This window comes from Balaenoptera ricei, chromosome 4 (assembly GCF_028023285.1).
Source record: "Balaenoptera ricei isolate mBalRic1 chromosome 4, mBalRic1.hap2, whole genome shotgun sequence".
Lineage (NCBI taxonomy): Eukaryota > Metazoa > Chordata > Mammalia > Artiodactyla > Balaenopteridae > Balaenoptera > Balaenoptera ricei.
The window spans coordinates 14,470,228-14,490,903 of NC_082642.1; the positions used below are offsets into that span (position 1 = coordinate 14,470,228).

A 20,676-nucleotide genomic window follows, 5' to 3' on the forward strand; every position below is an offset into this window, starting at 1 on the left:
AAGCTGAATTGGGAGCGCATTTAGTCTGCATTTAGTGGGACGAGGCTGTGTGGTCTTCAGTCACTTCTGTGCAAGGGCAAGTCACTGCTGGCCAGCCTTCTGCAGCGACGGCTTACAGGAAGCGTGTCACGAGGCTGGATGGAAGATGAACGTGTCCTATGGCGCCTGGCTTCACAAGGCCGGGGGTAGTGGAGGAAAAACAAGGCTTCAGATGCACTGAGCCAGAAGCTAGTCTGTGGAAAATTCTTCCAGTCATGAGATGTGTGCAATTCAAAGTGGAGGATTCTGTTCTCATTGATGCCCTGTCAAAACGGAAATTCAGGAATACGTACATTCAGGGATGCAGCATATACACTGATAAGCGTACTGGGGTATTGTTGATGAGAATTGCGTGAAGTGAAATTAATCAGAAATCTTGTCTTTTCGGGGTATAAACCTTTAGCAGTGCTGCACGTAGCAAGCATGTCTGTGTGTAAGGAACCATGTTTTAATGCCTCCCAATTATTAATAATTGTGATGACTCTTGCTAGAGGAGAGACTACCTTGTCCTCCTATTCTCTCTTGTACAAAATCATTATATCATATAAAGAGAGTAACAAAACATGCAGGCAAAACTTAGGAGGAAAAAGTTATTTTAGAGGTATGTCGGGCAGTAAATTAATTGGAATATTATGTATTTTATAGATGTGGAGATGTCTGTTGCATTTGCCAGATTTTAAAATTATGAAATGTGTTATAATTTATTTTCTCTTTCTCTTCAAAGAGTCACTTTCATCCCTAATTTTCTATTTGTATTTTTGTACTAATTTGCTTAAAGAGAGCCCCCCAAATTGTATAAGCCTCAGGCCCCACAAACCTGGATCCTCCCTGCTGCCAGCCTCCGTGAGCATCTGGACAAAGGATCTGTTTTTTCTCTGTCCTGGGGAGCCTCCTCCAGCCTGGGCCACCACATTCCCAGAGCAGTTTTGTCAGTGAGTCCTGCAGGAGGAGCAGGTGGCCTTCCTTCTAGGATCCCTGTTTTGGGGGCCATGGAGGTCTTTTCCTGAGCGCTCCTATCCCAGGTTCTCAGGCTCTTTTGCTGGGAAAGGCAGCAGCAGGGAACAGCTGTCGGTGCCCCATCTCACCAGCTGTGCAGAGGCCCAGCTGTACAAGTTCTCCTCTTGCCATACATCTATTTGAAGTTCTTTTGATTCAGGGAGAGGTAGGAGGGTTTTCTGCCGAACCTTTCCTCTGATTCATATTGTCTTTGGTTCAGGTGATCTGACACAAGAGGCTGTCTCATCTCATCTGCAGCAAGGCCCTTACCAGTCCTCTGTTCTCTTTAACAGGGTTGGTGTGGACCCAGATGAAGATCAGAAGGAGGAGCCCTCTTCACACCAGGCAAGTCAACGACGCCGACGCATAGAGTACAGCGATATGAGATCTTCTGTTCCATAGCCAGGAGGCTCATTCTAAAGGGGGCTGCCCCCGCAGATAACATAAATCAGATGACTCTAAAATACGCAGGATTTCAGGGTGTCGATAACCTTTGCATAACCTCTAGAGTGCTTAGAACTAGCATACACTCGTGCCTTCTTTGCGGCTGCAGGAAGCCTGGAAACTGCAGTGTAGGAGCAAGAGCACAGCTCTTGGAATCAGGCAGCCCGGAGTTCAAATCCCTGCCCAGCAACTTGCTAGCGCCGTCATCTCAGTGAAATTTACTTGATGCACGTTCGATGCACGTTGGGCACACAACAGATGGGCCTGCTTCTCCTGCATGACTTCTCATTTATCAGGTCCAGGTATACAGAAATACAGAAACATTGAAAAGCTGCAAAAGCACAGCCTGAAAATCCTCAGGGAAAATTATTCAGAACAATGTGCTATCGCCTTGAGTAAGGGAAGTGTAGTCTCCGCAAACTCTGGACTTGAATCTAACATCAGAGTAAAACCTGTCATTGGCAATTTTGCTTTAGTCATTTTTAACTCAGTACATAAAGCAAACAATTGTGTAGAAACGTTGCACCTCTTGCTGAAATTGCAGGTAGACAGACATGAGAGAATAACATCTTAAATAAGCGGTGCTGCTTAATGAATTGTGTCCTGATCATATCTGGATCTGAAGAGGATCCATCTCTCTTTTATTTCATGGTGTTGTTTCCTACAGTCCCATCAATGAGGCACAGCTGGTTAGTGCCGCCAGGGAAGATACTGCTGCTTTCCTGGTTCATGTAAAGAGGGAAGGAGCCTATGCTCTACACAAAGGGCTGGAAAATGAAGTTGGCAATGATCCTGGCTCATATGTACTTTGAATGTTTTTGTCACATGTGTTCCAAGCCCATGCTGGTGCTGTTTTCACAGACTTTATTGCCCAGGAAAGACACTTAACTGCAGGACTGAGCCCAGCAGGGTGTCAGCGTACTGGGATTAGGGCCAGAGTGGTGACCTTCGAAAGGGGATCAAAGCATCTCCTTACACTGGTGGGCTGTAATGAGTCCTTAGGGAGGGCTGGTGGTACAGATTTTCACAAAGCATTTTATAAATCTCGTATAGATCAACTAATCCATTCTCCTACTTTCACGTAGAACTTTTATCTAAATTTTGTCCTTCTCTTATATCTTTTTCTGTAAAAGAAAAGTGATAGAATAAGAAGATTCATCAAAGAAAATTCTTCATCTTCCTCTAACTGCCTGATATTTTACAATTACATATAATTATTGGTAAGGTTACCTGCTAGCTTAACTTTTTTCTTTTGTAATTTAAATGTACTTTATTTTAGCTCATTCGTACCATTGTCAATTTAGTAATTACTCTTACCTGAAGATACTTAAACCAGTAAAAAGTATTTGTTGTTGTTGTTATTAGAGAAATGAGATAGTACAACATAGTACAGTGAAAACTACATGGTATTTGGATCTTGGGCAAGTATTTTCATCTTTGAATTGCAATTTTCCTAACTGTAAAATGTGAATGATAATAATGTCTACTTCTCCAGGTTGTTAGAATTATATTTATGAAAACTACCTAACTTAATTAATTTCATTAAAACCATCTTATCTCATGAAGGATTTGATGAAGCAGCCTACACCACCACATATGATAAAATAATAGTAAAATATTTTTTAAGAACTTTAAAACTCAGTTAAAAAAATTAATGAAAGCAGGAACAAAACCAGAGGAGTAAAAAGAATCATGAATAAGCAGATCATAAGGTCCTACGTACTTGCTAAAGTTGAACCACAAGTAAGCTTTCTGGTAACCAAAGGGGGGGAAAGGAAATGGTGACCAGTAATATACTAAATTACTTTAATTAGAGGGGAAAATTATACTCTGTCCTCAAGCTGTACAGAACTTCACAGGCCTCAATTTCTCACTTGGGGCTTCCTGTAGAGGACACATAAAGAGTTATCTAACTAATCTTGGCATAATTTACATGGTTCCTACTGATCTTCTGCTGCTATTGTTTTTAAAAAGTGTCCTGGAAGTGTTCTTATTCATGATGGTTGACTACCGAGGTAACTACGTTTCAGAAAAAGGTTTTTTCCACCCTTGGAATAATTCTTATGTTCAATGTCAAGTACAGGAAACGGTGGGCTCAGGCCAGAAGTAACAAACCACAGTGCCCATGCAGCTGCCACTTGACCTGGACAGAGGGGGTTTTTTGGTACTTTCCAAACTATGTGTCAAGAACCTGTCGGCCCTCATTTTGCCTGACAACTCTTCGCTTATTATCAACATCTGTTGCTCTGACTACAGACCAGAAACCTAATTCTTAGGAGGATTGCATTTTTCCACTCAGCTTGCACTTATTAAATTGGTCTTGCATTAACAAATAGGATAATCTTTGCACTGGTCAACTTCTGAAAATAAAGACTATTCTTACTTGCCAAAAGCTAAAACTTTCAGATAATTGTGGCAGTTACTGATCATATACTATCAAAATCAATAATAAGCATATGTAATGACATGTACATATTTTTGAAGGAATTTCCTTTTTCTCTGTTTCTGGAGAGTAAAATAACCTTTGGGAAATATGAGCTTGCGGCTGTGACTGACCAGCAATGTCACAATTTTCCTTTTTGCCTTGTAATACCTTGAGAGTGTGAATGGTGTTACATTCTTACTCATACCAGACCCAGAAGCTTTAAAAAGGATGTTCCACAAGCAAGTATTAAACCTTAAATATATAGTCTATGCAAATGTGCCACTTTGAGAAGTGGAAGGTATCGCAGTTGTGATTTTATGTCTCTTAAATGTAAAAAAAAAACAAAAAAAAACCCTGAGACAAAATTCCACCACCCCACCCTCGCCCCAACAAGAAGTTTTCCTTGTCATTGATTCTGTGTCCTTGGCAGCCCGGCATCATAAAGAAGGTGAGGCTCGCTGGAGCACCACGCCCACCTTAATCTTTCAATAGAAAATTCCAGCTACCGAAGAAGGGCTGCCACGATTGCTTCTCTTTTTCCCTTCTTGCCCTTTTTCATGATCAGCCTAATATTTGTGGAGTACCGACTCTTGTTGTTAACACTGTTCTAAGCACTTTATCTGTGTTAACTCATTTATCTTCCAAGATAAACCTATGAGTGGGTACTGTTATTATGCTTGTATTTTAAATAAGGAAACTGTATACAGAGAAGCTAAATAACGTACCAAAGGACACATAGTGAAATTCGAACCCAGACAATCTGGTTCTAGAACTTCCACTCCTAATTGGTGTGCGTGCGTCTATTCGTTCATTCATTTATTCATTCATACAACCCACCCGTGTCAGGCACGAATCTAAGTGTGAGGAAGATGCAGCAGTTACCAATTCAAAGTCTTCACCCTCACAGAGCTTACGCTCTAATGGGGGACCCTGGGAACAAAAAAGGTAAACAGCTACATACTATATGTTTAGAGAATGGGCACAGTAGAGCAGGTACAAGGATGGAGAACAATGGAGGAGAGGCTATGGCTGGCCAGGGCAGGCCTCTCTGAAGAAGTGGCATTTGATCAGAGTCCTGAACGATGTGCAGAAGTGAGATGTGTATGTGGGCTCTGGGGGGAAACAGTCCAGCCAGAGGGAACTGCAAGATGAAGGCCCTGGCCTCACAGTGGGTTGTGGTGCGCTCCACGCGCAGCGAGAAGGCCAGTGTGGCTGGAGCCCAGTGAGCAAGGTGGGAGCCAGTGCAGGCGGATTAGGAGAGACCGAGAGGGGCCAGGTCACTGGCCTCGGTGGTGCGTTTGATTTCATTCTATGTGTGATGGCAGCAAAAACTTGCAGGTTTGGAACTTAAAAGTAATGGAATCAACTTTTTTAAAAACTCATTTTTCTTCCATCCCCGACTCTGCCAACTGTGACAGTGAGGCTAATTTTCATCTTTTCCAACATAATTTTATTTTGAACACTATGCTGGCTTCTCTATATGCTCTCTTAATGCTAACTTCCACTTTTATTTTTGCTTCGAGAAGTCCCTTCATTGAATTCTGGTTTTGGTTGTCATTTATGCTTGTGTGTAACCTGGGTGGATAAGTGCTGGTCACCACAGCTCAAGAAAGTCAAAGCAGAGCTGAGAAAGGTCCAGAGAAGGGCAGCTTCAATGAGCAGAGGGAGAATAAAAGAATTAGGATTTCTCCAGCAGAAAGACTAGCACTAAGAAGGGATACAACAAAGTGTCTGTAAAAATACGGAGGGTATGAGTCAGGTGAACAAAGACTTGTTTGCCAAATCCCAGAAAACCATAACTTAAAACACCCTTAAAACTGAAAGAGCTCATTTGGAGAAGAATAAAAGTATGTGTTCTTCTGCACAATTGATACTTAAATGCTGGAAATGTAAGTAGGTTCAAGAGGGAAAGAGATTAGCAGATGGTAGGGTCATCTAGTCATTAAATAAAATTTAATTTTGCCTTGTGAATATTTTCTAGATACTGCTAACAAACCTATAGAAAACAGAATAAAGATTCCCACGTATATGTTCCTCAGATCTAACAATTATCAATATTTTTCCATACTATGTCCCCATGCTGTTGGAGCTGGCCTCACAGAATGTAAATTCCATGCTATACCAACAAATATTTCAGAAATAGAACAGTAAGCTCTAAAATTGACCTGACCCAGATGAAGGTTTTTTTATGTTATTGCAACTAATAGTACTTTGAGAAAAATAAAATGACTATTTCAGAGCAAGTATCTTGGGTTTTCCCTTGGCCAACACTGAATTTATTTTGGTTTTACTTACGGCTTATACACCCAAAAGTATACACCCTCCCCACTACATTTTTACTGCTTAAGACTAAATTCCATATATATATATGGAATAGAATATAGAATCTATATTTACAGATTCTATAATTACATGCTCTAGAAAACAGAAATAATAATGAGGAAGAGGAAGTGGAGGAAGATGGTAGCCTCAATTTAGCAATTAGGTGCCATATGTAAAATCACATTTAATCTTTACCTTGACCAGTCGAGATACATATTATAAACCCCATTTTATAAATGTTGAAACTGAAGTTCAAAGAATTAAAGTAACTTTCCCAAGACAACAACAACAACAACAAAATTCCAGCCACTTCGATAACACCCAATCTCCAATTTGTAGTTCTTCAACTCAGTAAGACTGTGGCTCTCAGCTTGAATTGTTCTCTGCTTGGACTCTAGCTGCTTGGGCTACAATTGGGAAAGGGCCTCCAGGCAGAAAGAAAAGAGAATATAGGGCTTACCTCATTTGCCCTTTGCTGCCTGTTGCCCAATATCTGAATTCTATCATGTATTTATGATACCAGTTATTCTTATCAGCCATTATGTATTTTGCAAGTAGTTTTGTAGGGGGAAACATTGTTTTGTTTTGTTTTCAGACAAAAATATAATACTGTATACTCAAATCACAAGTCTAAATGTAGAACCCTTATCTTTGCTATGGTGTTTGTGGTTTGGGGCACTGTCACTGGGGAACAGCATGAACTAGGATCTTCTTGTTCCAAGGTGCATTTTCTACTCCAGTGCCTTTTACATCTAGAACTTATAATTCCAATATGTAATTGTATCAGCCTTCTATTGCTGCTGAACAAATTATCCCAAAACTTAGTGGCTTAAAATAACCAACGTTTATTATCTCACAGTTTCTAAGTGTCAGGAATTTGAAAGCAAGTTAGCTGAGTGTTTCTGGCTCAGGGTCTCTCATGACGTTGCAGTCAGGATGTCAGCCAGAGCTAGAGTCATCTGAAGGCTTGACTGGGTCTGAAAGGCTCACTTCCATGTTGGCAGGAGGCCTCAGTGCCTTGCTGACTGTTGGCAGGGAGACTCGGATCCTTACCACATGGATCTCTCATAGAGTGACTTGGGTCCTCACAATATGGTAACTAACGTCCCTCAAGTGGTTCAACACAGACAGAAAGGAGGAAACCACAATGTTTTTTTATGACCTAGCTTTGTATATCACCATCCCTTCTGCCCCATTCCATTGATTAAAAATGAGTCATTATGTATCGTCCACACTCAATAGGAAAGGAAATTAGTCTCCATCTTTTAAAGGGACAAGTACCAAAGAATTTGTGAATATACATTTTTAAATCACCAAAATATTATATTTACCTGAACCAAACAATTTATTTTTCCCTGGGTTAAGCCGAATCTCTTGTACGGACAAAGTTATTTGAAGCAGACCTTTTTTTTTTTTTTTGGTAGCTAAACCATGAGTTTAGCCCATCTGGTAGTGTATCTGTGATGTCTACGTTTCCTCTTGGCATTTTTACCCATCCTTATCTAGTTGTTTCCTTCATTCTTTCTCCCTAAGCATGTATTTTGTGACTATACCTTCTTGGGAACGTTTATGAATTTATCGTAGTGTGAGGAAGGTGAAAATATTTGTATAAAGTACTCTCTATGTGGAGGCTAAGAGTTAATTTTACCTTTTAAAACATAAATTTGAAAAAGATTTCCTATTGACTCTCAACTGTATCATGTCCCCCTTCTTCAGAATCCAGAAATCGTTCTCTTTAGGGACAGAGAATCCTGTCTTCTCCTTGGTAATCAGTAAAGCAAGGCAGTAAACTTGAAATTATTACATGAATACATTCCACACTGGGAGATGGCAAGGCAAAAGTACTGCTGTCAAATCCCATTCACACTTACTGCTTGAAAAAGTGCTCTGGAACCCGTAAGGAACTCTACAGATTTGTTATGATAATTATCTGTCTTTGTCATCATTCTGTACAACCTCCACTGACATTAGTATTGAATATGAAATCTTAGAAATAGAAAGGAAAATCTTCTCTCTCTTAATCCATTGAATGCCCCTGAAGTGAGGAGTAATCCCATATGACTAGCCCAGAGCAGAGTTCCTCCGGTTCACTTAGCAAAGGCCCCTGATTTGAATATTGATAGAGGAATGTATTTACATTTGCTTAGTTCTTTTTCATTAAGGTTAATACAGCAAACAATCCCCTCTTGCTCCAGTGTCTCTTTTTTAAAGATTTCTGGCCAGAACCTTTGTTTTCTCTCAGGGATCCAAATAAGCATAAAACAAAGAGTACCTTCCTAATTTTCCTGTTGCTCCCTGTCTAGGGTGGTGCTAGAGGGGTCACTTAAAAGACAACTGCTCACTCCTTATTGTGCTCAGCCACTTCCCAACCTCTGATCTATTCCCTTGTTTAAGGAGAAAAAGGAAAGATAGCAAATGCCCCAGTCATTTTTACATTTTCCCAGAAATGGAGGATAATAAAGGAAACAGAAATTACACATATATCAAACACTCTGCTTCTTAGAAGTAGCAAGGGCAAATAAAAGCTAACATTCAATGCCCTTGGACCTCCAGTTCCCATTTACAGCTGTGAAACATGAGGCTCAGATCTGGAAAGTGTATTGTTATTATTAAATGGTAGACAGTAGAGAGTCAGAACTCAGATCTTGGTCTTTAGTTTCTGGATCCTCTGCTTGTTCCAACGTGCATGCCACTGCCCCTCTGGCATCAAAGAACTCAAAACAGAAGACATATTGCTAGCAATAAAGAGACTATCACCAAGTTCCAGATTCTTCTTCTGATGACTGCTTATATCCATTGTCCTCGGGTGTGATCTGATCTCTGCTTCAGAATAATCCAGGTAAATTGAGGCTACCTGCTGTCCTCTGCCCATCTGGGCCCTCCCAGGGGCTTGCCCTCTGCGCTGCCTCATTGGGTATCTTCCCTGTTCCAGGGTGACTGCAAAGGCTGGCCTTCCCTTGGCACATTTATCTTCAGCCCCCAGTGAACAAGCAGAGCACACAGTGGACTAACTCATTTATTTCTACTCATTTATTGATGGCCTTTCATAACCGAGTTATTAAGTCATCAATAACTTCAGAGAAATAAATGAATGGATCCAGAACTGGGCCAACAGATATTTAAGACATACACTGAACATTTTATCTCAGATCAGCAGAAAAGTCAATGCTGGGTCATCCATGGTATTTCCCTTACCTGGAAAAACATTTTCTATGTTTCATTCTAATTGGAACCCAGTTTATTTCTCTACAAAGCTGTGAAATGAATAACATCTCCAGTATCCCAAGTAAATTAAAGTTTGAAAAATAGATTGCAAGTGTTAACACTTTTTCCAAAATGCTACCTAGTATGTGTTGCTCTCATCAGCTGGCAAAAAAATAACCTTGGAAGATTTCCCAGAAATAGAGTATAAGCTCTTTCGGGAGTGCCTGTAAGTTCTGATATATTCCCCTCAGGAAATAAAATAAAAAGGAGAGGAAAAAGGGAGTGAAAGGCAGGGAGGGTTTCCAAGACCTTGAGAAATCCCTGAAACCAGTATTTAGGAGTCTAGAGAAATTTCTAACACTGAAGTTAAGTTTCTACAGGGACATTTTCCAACCCATCAGTGTTCACCCAGCTGAGGGGAGCCATGCATTTTCATTAGGTTTGGGGGGATATATAGCTGCTGCATCTCAACCTTCAGTATCCTGACCTCATCTGCTAGTCAGATACCCATTTGCCCTAGTTGGCTCTTCACTTACACCCACCTAGATGACAGGAATCATGGCTGCTGCTGAGAGGCCACAAGTGTGCTTGGAAACCTCTCTGTGCGCCAGTTGCCTCAGTTTCCTCATCTGTAAAATGGGAATAATAATATATGAAAAGCACTTAGAACAGTTTCTGGCACATGGCATCTATTCAAGAAGTACCAGCTGTTATTGTTGTTGTTGTCATTAATGAAAAAACAGTATTTTCCATATGATTAGGACCTCAGAGACCAGCCAATCCAATTCCCTCAATTCATTTTACAGATGAGGAAACTGCAGCCCAAATAGCCCAAATATCATACAGTGTGTGTGCTTTCCAAAGTTCAAAGGCTGAGTGAGATACCAGCAGAAAGAACATCATCTTTGGAGTCCTTTAGTCCTACGTTCAAATTCCAGCTCTGTAGCTTGCTAGCTGTGTGACTTTGGACTCATCTCTTCCCTTCTCTGGGCCTCTCTAGGTCCTCACCTGTAAAATAGGTATAACGCAACCTACCTTGAGGGTTTGTTGTGAAAATTGAAAAACAATGACTGAAAAAGTTAGTGACTGGATAATGTGACCAGCACATTGCCTAGGAATGAAAGAGCATTCCATAGCTGGGGAATATTATTACAAATGTCATTCAGCTGGGCTGCTGTGGAGTGGGTGCTAGAATCCTGGGCCCCTGACTGCCAGCCAAGCTCAACACTACACAGCCCACCTTAACTTAGAAACAAACAGCCAAACAAAAAAACAGGAATTTGCTTACACTCCTTTCTATCAATTTTCTTCAATGACTATCTTGTCATCAGTAGATATTGTCAGCTATCAAAATTACCTGTGCCTCTGGATGGATAAAATTTGTAACTCCTTATTGTTCTTAAGAAAAGAAAAAAGAAAAGAAGAGAAAAGAAAAGAGAGAGAGAACTCCCCAGGGCTAGCCCAGAGCTTTACTACCTCGTTTAGTTTAGGGATAACAGTTTTACTCTGCCAGATGAGCCCCAACGTGCTGACCTGTTTGAGAGACAGTGACTCAGAAACAACTTGCAAATGTTGCAAGATGATGAAGAAAACACTAAGTATAGCAGTGACTTTGCAAATCTGACACCTTTCTTGGGGTAGAAATAGCTAGAGAAAGGTTCAGGGAAGGATGGAAATTGAACTGGACACCTTGGTTTCCCTTTTGTGGAAATGCGATGGGTACATTCTAGCTCTAGATAACAGGGCATGGCACTCTGGGTCTATCAGAAAACAGATCTATGAAACTCTGACATCCATGAAAAGATCACAGATGTCCCACTGTGGGACTTGGGAATGGGGCCTGTGGTCCATGACCAGGTAAGTTTGAGAAAGGCTTCCCTCTCAAAGATTTACAACGCTCACTTACAAATGAAAGATTCCAAAAATTTCTGAATATAACAAACCTGGTTAACACTCTCAAACCCATCCTTTCCTGAACAATCGACACAGAATTTCCATCAACATCACGTAAAACAGTGGCACACTAAGGAACGCCTTTTAGGAAACTGTTCAGTGTTGGAAATCAGAGATCTTAAAACAACCAATGAGAAGGGCTGCCAGTTTGGGTTTTCATTTTATTGTTGAGTGTCTGCTTCAACCATTTTAGACAAAGGATAAATGCTGCCTAGAAAGGGAGGGACCACACTTAGCATTCTTGTATTCCCCTTTTGTTTGTGGGGCATGGGAGTGCAGCATCTGCTTTTACATGTGTTTCAGAGAGCAGAATACAGCCTTTTGTGTTCAGTTATTTATCATGAACCATCAGTGGAACTGTCTGGAAAGGGGCAAAAAAGTAAATAAACAAAGTAAAGTAAATCAACTTGGGTTCAACTAAGGGCTAGCTTTGGAGCAGCCAGTGGTTTCTCACTGTCTTCCATGCCTCATGATTTCTTGAGAATGTTCACATTATTACTGGACTGTGAACTCCTGATACAATTTGGGCTGGAAACCGAGGGCCCAAACAAAGCAATGAAGTCCATGTTAAGATATAAATGCTTTTAATGATGAAGATAATTACAACTGATTGAAGTCTGGAATTCTCTTAATATGCAAAATGAGATACACAGAAGAGGTAAAAATGTCACTGAATCTCCTTCATACCACATTGCAATGTTCATTATCATCTACCTAAAGTTCACAAAAATTTTTCACCTTTTTCCCTTTTTCTCACATTTTCATCCTCTACTGTTACATAAACGCCTATCAAATGCTTTCTCTTTTGTCCTTTTCTTCCTCCCTCCCACTGTGGTCCTTTGAGGGAAAAAAAAAAGAGAGAGTGAACATGGGGTCAGGGGGAGACAAACACATTCATTCAGTTATTAAATTAGTCCAGGCTTCTTAACCGGAATATCTATTTCAAAACTTAAGAATCGAAGGGGGAAGATATCAAAAATTAACCATAGGCTTTGCTAGTGATCTATCAAAAATAAAATGAATGAAAACTAGTTTAACAATTATTAGACTGTTATCCCTATAGTCTTGACCTTTTGGTAAATCATAAATAAATACCATCCAAATCTGACAGAAGTAACTGCAAAATTCCCACAACAGCAATCTGACAGAAATATCATGTTCGCTGGTGTCAACAAAGTGGCATTTCTTAGCTGTTTAATAAAATAGGAATTTTGAAAAAAAGTCAACGTTGAATTGTGCCACAAGAACGTCACCCCTATGGCAAGATCCATGAGCTAATCTGCTTGGCAGCAGGTTCAGCATTTAGATGAAAATACCTGTATCTGGAAAGATTTTTTAAAAGCGGTTAAGTTTAATTTGGCTTGACACATATTTTTATAGTTAAAATATATTAATATTATATACATACTATATATTAATGTTGATATTATATATCAATAATTATAGTGATCATTTATCCAATGCCTTTTTCTGTTTTCTCTCCCTAGGAAGCAAACAACTCTGGCAAAAGCACGACAAAAACAGAGAGTGCCTGTCTCTTCAGAATGTGGTACAGCTTTGACCACAAGTATCCTTTGATAATGATAACCTCCCAGGTCCTGCTACATGACATACACTGGCTTCGAGCACTTAACCATTGAGGTATGCTCTCCTGCTCTTCAAGAAACACAGAAAGGTAAAGTGAATTCACGAGCCAATTTAGCCAAAAGAATGATTTCAAAACGTAAAAAGCTGTGTAGTCCATACTTAAGTGTTACAAAGAGCTAAAGTGAAATCTCTCAGAGGCAAATGAATTTGGTGTGTTCGTGGCAATCTACTATTTCCTAATGCCCTATGATAAAATCATAGAGTCCTGAAAAATTGATCTATTTTACTAATTTTACTGTTCGTCCCTTTGTAAAAATCTTACTTCTGGTGGAGTCGGCCAGGGTGACAAAGCTCCTTCACCCTTCTGCCAGGAACACATTTGTCTGTTTTTGTATCATGCTGTAAAAAAATGAAGGGGGAGGGGGGAGGGAGGACGAATAGTCCAAGGAGAAGAATAAGTCTGGTCATCACGTTGTGAAATAATACTACTTTGTTTTCCAGGAAACACTTGAGTAAGCTTTTTCTAGTGACGGGCAATTTTAAAATTCTAGCAATCAGTGTAAACATAGTGGCTCAGACACACCTTGCCATGCGACTCACAGAGCTGAGAAGTCAGGCCTGAAGGGCTTTGCCATTGTGAGTTGCAGTAGGCGGTCCACCTCTAATCCCAGGCAAAAGCACCACAGAAGAAAGGAAAGAACTGTGCTGAAAATTGAATGTGTTGGGTCTTTGTAGTTAGTTTTCCACAGTCACAAATCCCTCTCCTTTCAGGGAGAAAATGTCAGTCACTGGGTGATTTTAAAGCAGCTCAGCAATGATTAAAGCCACAACAGATCAGAGGGAAAGGAAGAAGAATTAAGCACAGGGGAAAGAAATTCAAAGAATAAGATGAAGAAGAGGTAAAAATGGAAAGGGGAGAAGAAGCAAGAGAAATACAGGAAATTCACAGCAGGAAGGAAAGGAAAGCAAATTTGAGGAATGACTGTAGAAAAAAAAAATAAGTAAGAGTGAAGTGAAGAGAAGCCAATTGAAGATTGCAGAGATAAGCAAAAGTAAAACAAGGTTAAAATTAGAAAGCAATTCTGAAAAAGTAGAACATTCCAAGAATTATGAAATGAGATGTGGAAGGTAGAGGCTTTTTGAGGCTACAGTTTTGCTTTTCCATACTTCTGTTATCTATGGGCAAATACCTTGCCTCACTCGATCTTGAGCTTTCATGGACAGTGTAGGTTACCATCACTCTAAAAGTGGTCCATCTTGGCCATTAACTGCCTCTTGGAGGTTCTGGTACCTCATTAACCAGTCACTGGTCTCTCTGAGGGAAGCCAGTTCTTAGCAGGTTACGTTGGTTTATGTTCCAGTTTGTTTCTCTTCTGGAAACACAGTTTTCTCCTGCCATTGCTTAAAATATCTGATAACCAAATTTGTAAGAAGTTATAAAAATGTGGCTAAAGAGTACATATAAAGGCTGCTTGGTTATGACAAGATGTACCGTAAGACCTGGCAATGCGCCAGGTCAGTGTCCTACAACTCAACTCAATTCTGACACTATGTCCCTGGAGACAGTGTCAGATCTCACAGGTAAGGGCTCAGTCCCACAAGACTGCCCCTACCACCATCACTTCAGACGCCAGTCACAAGCCCAGGTTGTTACCTATGCTTCTGATCTATCGGCTACATGTTGGAGGTTCCCATGACCTTCTCCTCGGGTTTGATTAATTTGCTAGAAGACCTCATTACTTACTAGATCATTGGTTTATTATAAAAGGATATAACTCAGGAACAGCCAGATGGAGGAGGTGCATAGGGTAAGGTACGGGAAAGGACATGGAGCTTCCACGCCCTCCCTGAGTGCACCACTCTCCCCGAATCTCCACCTGTTCACCAACCTGGAAATTCTCCTAAACTCCATCCTTTTGGGGTTTTATGGAGGCTTCATTGCATAGGCACAACTGATGAATTATTGACCATTGGTGATTGAACTCCATCTCCGGCCTCTCTCCTCTTCCCCAGAGGTGGTGAGGGCGAGAACTGAAAGTTCCAGCCCTCTAATCACATGGTGGGTTCTCCTGGCATCCAGCGCCCAACCTTAGTTGGGGCCCAAACGTCATCCATTAACATAACAGAGGGATGCCTTTTTGCTTTCATCACTTAGGAAATTCAAGGGTTTTAGGAGCTCTCTGCCAAAACTGGGGATGAAGACCAAATTTCTATTTCTTATTATAAATCACAATATCACAAAATGGCAAATCAGAAATTAGATAAAAGATGTTTTTGTTCAAATTCTGACAGTGTTGTAAGGAATGCTTTATAATGAAGAAAAGGAGCAAAATGGAAAAGATAACTTGGAGACAAGACAATGTAAGTAGGAACCCACTCAAATTTTTAGCTTAGAGCAGTGACAATAAATTCAGATGATGTCATAGTTTTTGTCTCACGTTTCACCGGGGGGTTATTTCCATATGATTATGGACAAACTAGCAAAAAATGAAAGCAGACTTACACTCTCAGTAATATCTCTTCTCATGGTAATTTGTCCTCCTGTGCATTCATCCTAGAAATTGCGGGGCTACCATCACTGCATAAATATATTTTCACTTAGACAACAGAGTTTTTATATCCTAGTTATGCTCTGAATTCATACCCAGAGTGTAGCAAACCAACCAGTTTCCACTCTGTAAACTCTTGATTTATCCATATTTTTAGAGACAAATTATCCCCTTGGCATTTATCTTCATCCTGTTGCCCACCTAGAACCCAGGCGATGTGCCCCATGAACCTCATGGGTAGACTATGCCAGCTGCTGTCAATGTAGGGATGATCCCCCCAACTCCGGGGTCAGATTGCCTGGCTGAGGCCAAAAAGAAATTGTGAGGCTGAAAGAAATGGATTTTGCAGTTTGGAGCTGTTCAAGTTTCATTTTAGTAAAATTGCATCATGCAAATGAGGCATCATAAAGAATTACTGACAAAAGAAGAAGAAGAAATGAGCCTTCATATGCACCTTTGTAAGTCAGGATTCTCCAGAGAAACAGACACAGAACCAGTCAGGAGTACACACACACACACACACACACACACACACACACACACACGCATACATTGGGATTGGCTTATGTGATTGTGAAGGTGGCAAGTTCAGAATGTGTAGGGCAGGCTCTCAGTCTAGAAACTCTCCAGTACGAGCTGAGATGCTGCAATCTTAAGACAAAACTTCTTCTTCCTCAGGGAAGCCTCAGTTTTGCTCTTAAGTCCACTCAACTGATCAGATGAGGCCCACCCACCTTATTGAGGATCATCTCCTTAAAGTCAACTGACTGTAGATGTTAACCACACCTAGAAAATACCTTCACAGGAACACCTAGATTAGGGTCTGTTTGAATAACGAGGTAGCCTAGTCAAGTAAACATGTAAAACTAAGTGTCACAGTACTCAATTCACGTTGAACTTATGCCCAATATTCAGACCCAAGGATACAAAGATGCTCTTAACTCACCATCGGTATCAATAAAACAAGTTACTATTGCTCATATACTTTTGTTTTCGTTTTTTCATAGCATAATTAATACATATGCATTCCCATAAAAATTTTCCGAAAGCTACAGAAAAATAAAAATAATAAAAATTAACATTCCATAAGGATGAACCATGGTCAAGTACCGTGTTGAGTGCTTTACATTATAATTTCATGTCACCTCCACAGCTCTGTAAGAGGGAGGGTCCAAGGGTATAGTACCACACAAATGGACTGCTGATTGTCTTGGCCTCTGACAAAACAGCCTGTGCGGGCTTCCCTGGTGACGCAGTGGTTAAGAATCCACCTGCCAATGCAGGGAACACGGGTTCAAGCCCTGGTCCGGGAAGATCCCACATGCCGCGGAGCAACTAAGCCCGTGCACCACAACTGCTGAGCCTGCGCTCTAGAGCTCGCAAGCCACCAACTACTGAGCCCACGTGCCACAACTACTGAAGCCCGCACGCCTAGAGCCAAGGCTCCGCAACAAGAGAAGCCACTGCAATGAGAAACCCACGCACCGCAACAAATAAAAATAATAAATTTTTTAAAAAAATAAACAAAAACAGCCTGTGCTCTCCTGTTCAAGAACGTTGCCGGAAGCCTATGGTGCCAAAATTGACGATTAGTTAAGATTTCATTATGATTCCCTGTGGGCAGCAATTGTGAGTCTTGCGGTGCAAAGCAGAAATTGAGAAGGGGCGATGAGAAAGGGAACCATGTTACTGAGCACCAGTGCTTTGATATCGAGAACATTCTTTCGTTTAATCCTAATAACCACCCTTTCGGTTTCATTCTCACAAAGACTCTCTTTGAGATGGAAGAAACAAAGTCTCCAAGAACTTAACTTTCTTAAGTTTCCATAGCTAGTGTCAATTCCATGATCCAAGCCCAGATCTGTGGAAATCTAAATTAGGGACTTACCCGGCGGTCCAGCAGTTAGAACCCTGCGATCCCACTGCAGGGGGCTTGGATTCGATCCCTGGTCAGGGAACTAAGATCCCACATGCTGCACGATACAGCCAAAAAAAAAAAAAAAAAAAAGACTTCAAAACAAAGACTGTAATGACAAAGAAAGGCATTACATAATGATAAAATCCATAAATATACTTAAATGAACTCTCTCACTGACAACCCTATGTCCATGATAGCTCTTATCTACACATATACCCCATTTCCATACGTCCAGAATGTCACTATTAAAGCGATGACTGTTATGACTGCTTACATTATGTCATAAAGAGTTCACATCCCAAACATCTGTTGAAGATATAGGAGGTGATAAGGTTAGGGGTCCTGGTCGGTCACCCTAAGAACACCACCATAAAGGAGTCTCCAAGTTTCTGAATCATGTTCTCAACTTTTCAAAGGCAGAAAGTTCAATATGCCAAAGACTCCGAGAACGGTTTAGTTTCATAGAAATGAATGCACTCTAGCCAAGCTCAGGGAGGCACAAGTAGAAACCAGACATCAAATTCCTAAATCATCATATGTATCCTCATGGGGAGGGATATTCTTTCCCAGCCCTTAGAAGGGTCAAGTCGCAATCTGGTCCCCAGTGTCCCTCTGGCCCCTTCTTCTCCTCTTTCTTGCTGGCTCACCCTACTCCAGCGCCCCGGCCTTCCTGAGATACACCAAGCACACTCCTGCTTCAGGGCCTTCGCACCGTTTCCTTTTCCCCCTGCTTGGGATGCTCTTCTCTCAGACATTCACAGGCCTCCCTCCTTCATCTCTTTCATCCAACCTGGTAGTGAGACTTTCCTGGCTCCATATTTAAATTAGCCGTCCCAACAGGAGCACTCGCTCTCCCCTTCCCCGCTTCGTTTGTCACCGTTATGCTTATCACCATCTGACACCGCATGTACTCTATGCATTTGTTATAATATTCTCCCCCAACCAGGATGTATGCTTCCTGCGGACAGGGATTTGGGTCTGTAATCAAAGCATAGAACAGTGTTTGGCATATAGTAGACACTCAATAAATATTCACTGAATGAATGAATCAAGGAAGAAAGCAATATTTTCTATCCAGGGCACATTTACTCTAAAACGTTGATGTAGCAGAAAAATCCAATTAATTATCTGAGGGTTGCTAAGTGAGTCTGAAAGCAGAGCAAGGCAGGGGGGATAATCTTAGTGTTTTTCATCCAGGCTGCCCTTCGGCACCAAAAGACACATCCCGGGTGGATGCCCACCCCTCCCCCAGCTGCAGGGTCCCTCTCCCGGGGCAGGGACGGCCACCACGGCAGAGTTGGATCCCTGTTGCCTCACTGACCTCCTTCCTATGGTTGGTCCATCCTTCCTTAGGTTTAATTTGTACACCTCATCTCATATATTCAAGCCTGGCTCTGGCTTAGAAGCCATTCTCTGCCTGGGTGACTGTATCTTATCTCACCAATTGTGTGTTGATTTTATTTGTATACAGAAATCAGAATTTAGAGCCACCTATCATCCTCACTAACAATCTCTTATAATGAGAAGGTTAGAAGCAGAAATTGATGCCCCCTTATTCAGATTTTAAGACATCAGATAAAACGGTTTGCTTAGATTCGCAGTGTTGCAGCTGGTGTAGGAATCGTAGGTTGCCTTATTCGTAGGTGACTAATGATGCTGCTGGACTGTCTACTTTCTACAGTCTCTATCCATTCTATCAGTTATCACCTCTCCCCTTAAGCATGTGTATATATTAGTTCTACAAATGTGAATGACAGAGGATAAGAATGACTTCTTCCAAAATAAAAAGGGCAGCCTAAAATCATTTTTAGCGCTTCCTGTACGCCGACATCAACTGAAAATAAGGAGTTATCCTGTGGTTGCCAACATTTTACGTAAGTGTAAAGATAGCACAAAGATAACAATGGATTGGCAAGTTGACACAGTAACAGAATTACAAAGTCACATGGATGGAGACTTCCTTCCCATCACTGGCTTGAAATGAATTGTGCACTGAGATGTTACCCAGAAAATGAAAGGCCCATGGCAGATGTGTGGATGTTGCAGCTCTTGAGTTTTCCATTAAAAAGTCTGGCAAGGAAAGTGGCAGGTACCAGACCCCTTCCTGTACCAAAGTGTGACAGACCGCATTCCAGGAAAAATAAACGTGAACATCAGGATCATTCAAAATGATCCTTGGAAACAAGTATTTAATGGATTTAAATGTAACGGCATTGTAGTCTTTAAACAACAACAACAACAACAAAAAAAACAAGAAGGGAAAAGAACCCTTTTCCTCCTAAAACTTGACAGAATTCATTATATCCCACACAGTCACGCTTATTTTAAATCATAGGTATGAATATTGTAAGCAGCAATTTCCATTTTAAATGATGATCACTGCATTGCAGTTTTTTCTTATTCTGACTCGCTGAAGCATCTATGAATTATTTATTGGGTTGGTACTGTGGCCTTGTGAATGACTTGAGTTCACTTAGCAAAAAACTCTCAGAGGAACAAGGAACGTTAGCTCTGTGATTGCTGTTTTATCGATGAGGCAACTGAGCCCAAAGGAGGGAAAAGGCACACCCAAGGTCAGTGGTGGACTTGGAGGCAGCGTTCGTAATCAACAAAGAGTGGGCTGTGTCCACCTGAAGAATCCATGGGTTCTGGTTCGGGTAATCCATCCAGTGAGCTCTGGTGGCATTAATATGTGTGTGATGCTCTTATTGTTAAGTGTGCCTGGCATACAATTGATAGTTTGACGTGATAGCTTCTTGGGTGGCTCATCAAAATCTTCACCAGTCTGGAGGTAGGGTGTGTTTTACTTTAAGTAGAAAGCCAGAGGGATAGCAGAGGATGTAAGTAAGATGCCTTTTGTTCAACTTATTGAGTACCTACTATGTGCCAAGCAATACAGGAGGTACTGAGGTCAACAGCAAACAAGGTAGGCATGGTTGACTCTCATGAAGTCTTGCTTATTTGATTCATTCAAATGAGTCATGACCCCAAAGCCCCTTGAAATGACAGGTGGCCCTTGGTGTAGGAAAGAGAGACATTGGCATCACCAGAGTTTAATGGGGGAACTCTTTAGGGAGCCATGAATTAAAATAATTTGTAACCCTCACTTGCAAAATGTAACCAGATAACTCCACAAGTGGTTTCAGAAAGCACCAACATTTCAAAATATTTGAAACAAACGTAAGCAATCAGCTTTCTAAAGACTCTCTCTAAATACATCCCCACCGGTATCCTCCGTG

The 20,676-nt window shown here is 41.0% G+C and overlaps 1 protein-coding gene across 1 annotated transcript in view; it reads left to right on the forward strand.

Annotated features, from left to right (window-relative positions):
• The window catches only part of SLC9A9 (solute carrier family 9 member A9), a 536,019-nt gene that overhangs the window by 422,713 nt on the left and 92,630 nt on the right, over positions 1-20,676 (forward strand). The window contains exons 13-14 of the mRNA XM_059920157.1: positions 1,329-1,380; positions 12,871-12,950. Of these exons, the coding sequence (XP_059776140.1) occupies positions 1,329-1,380; positions 12,871-12,950 (132 nt within the window). The remainder of the gene's footprint in view (positions 1-1,328; positions 1,381-12,870; positions 12,951-20,676) is intronic.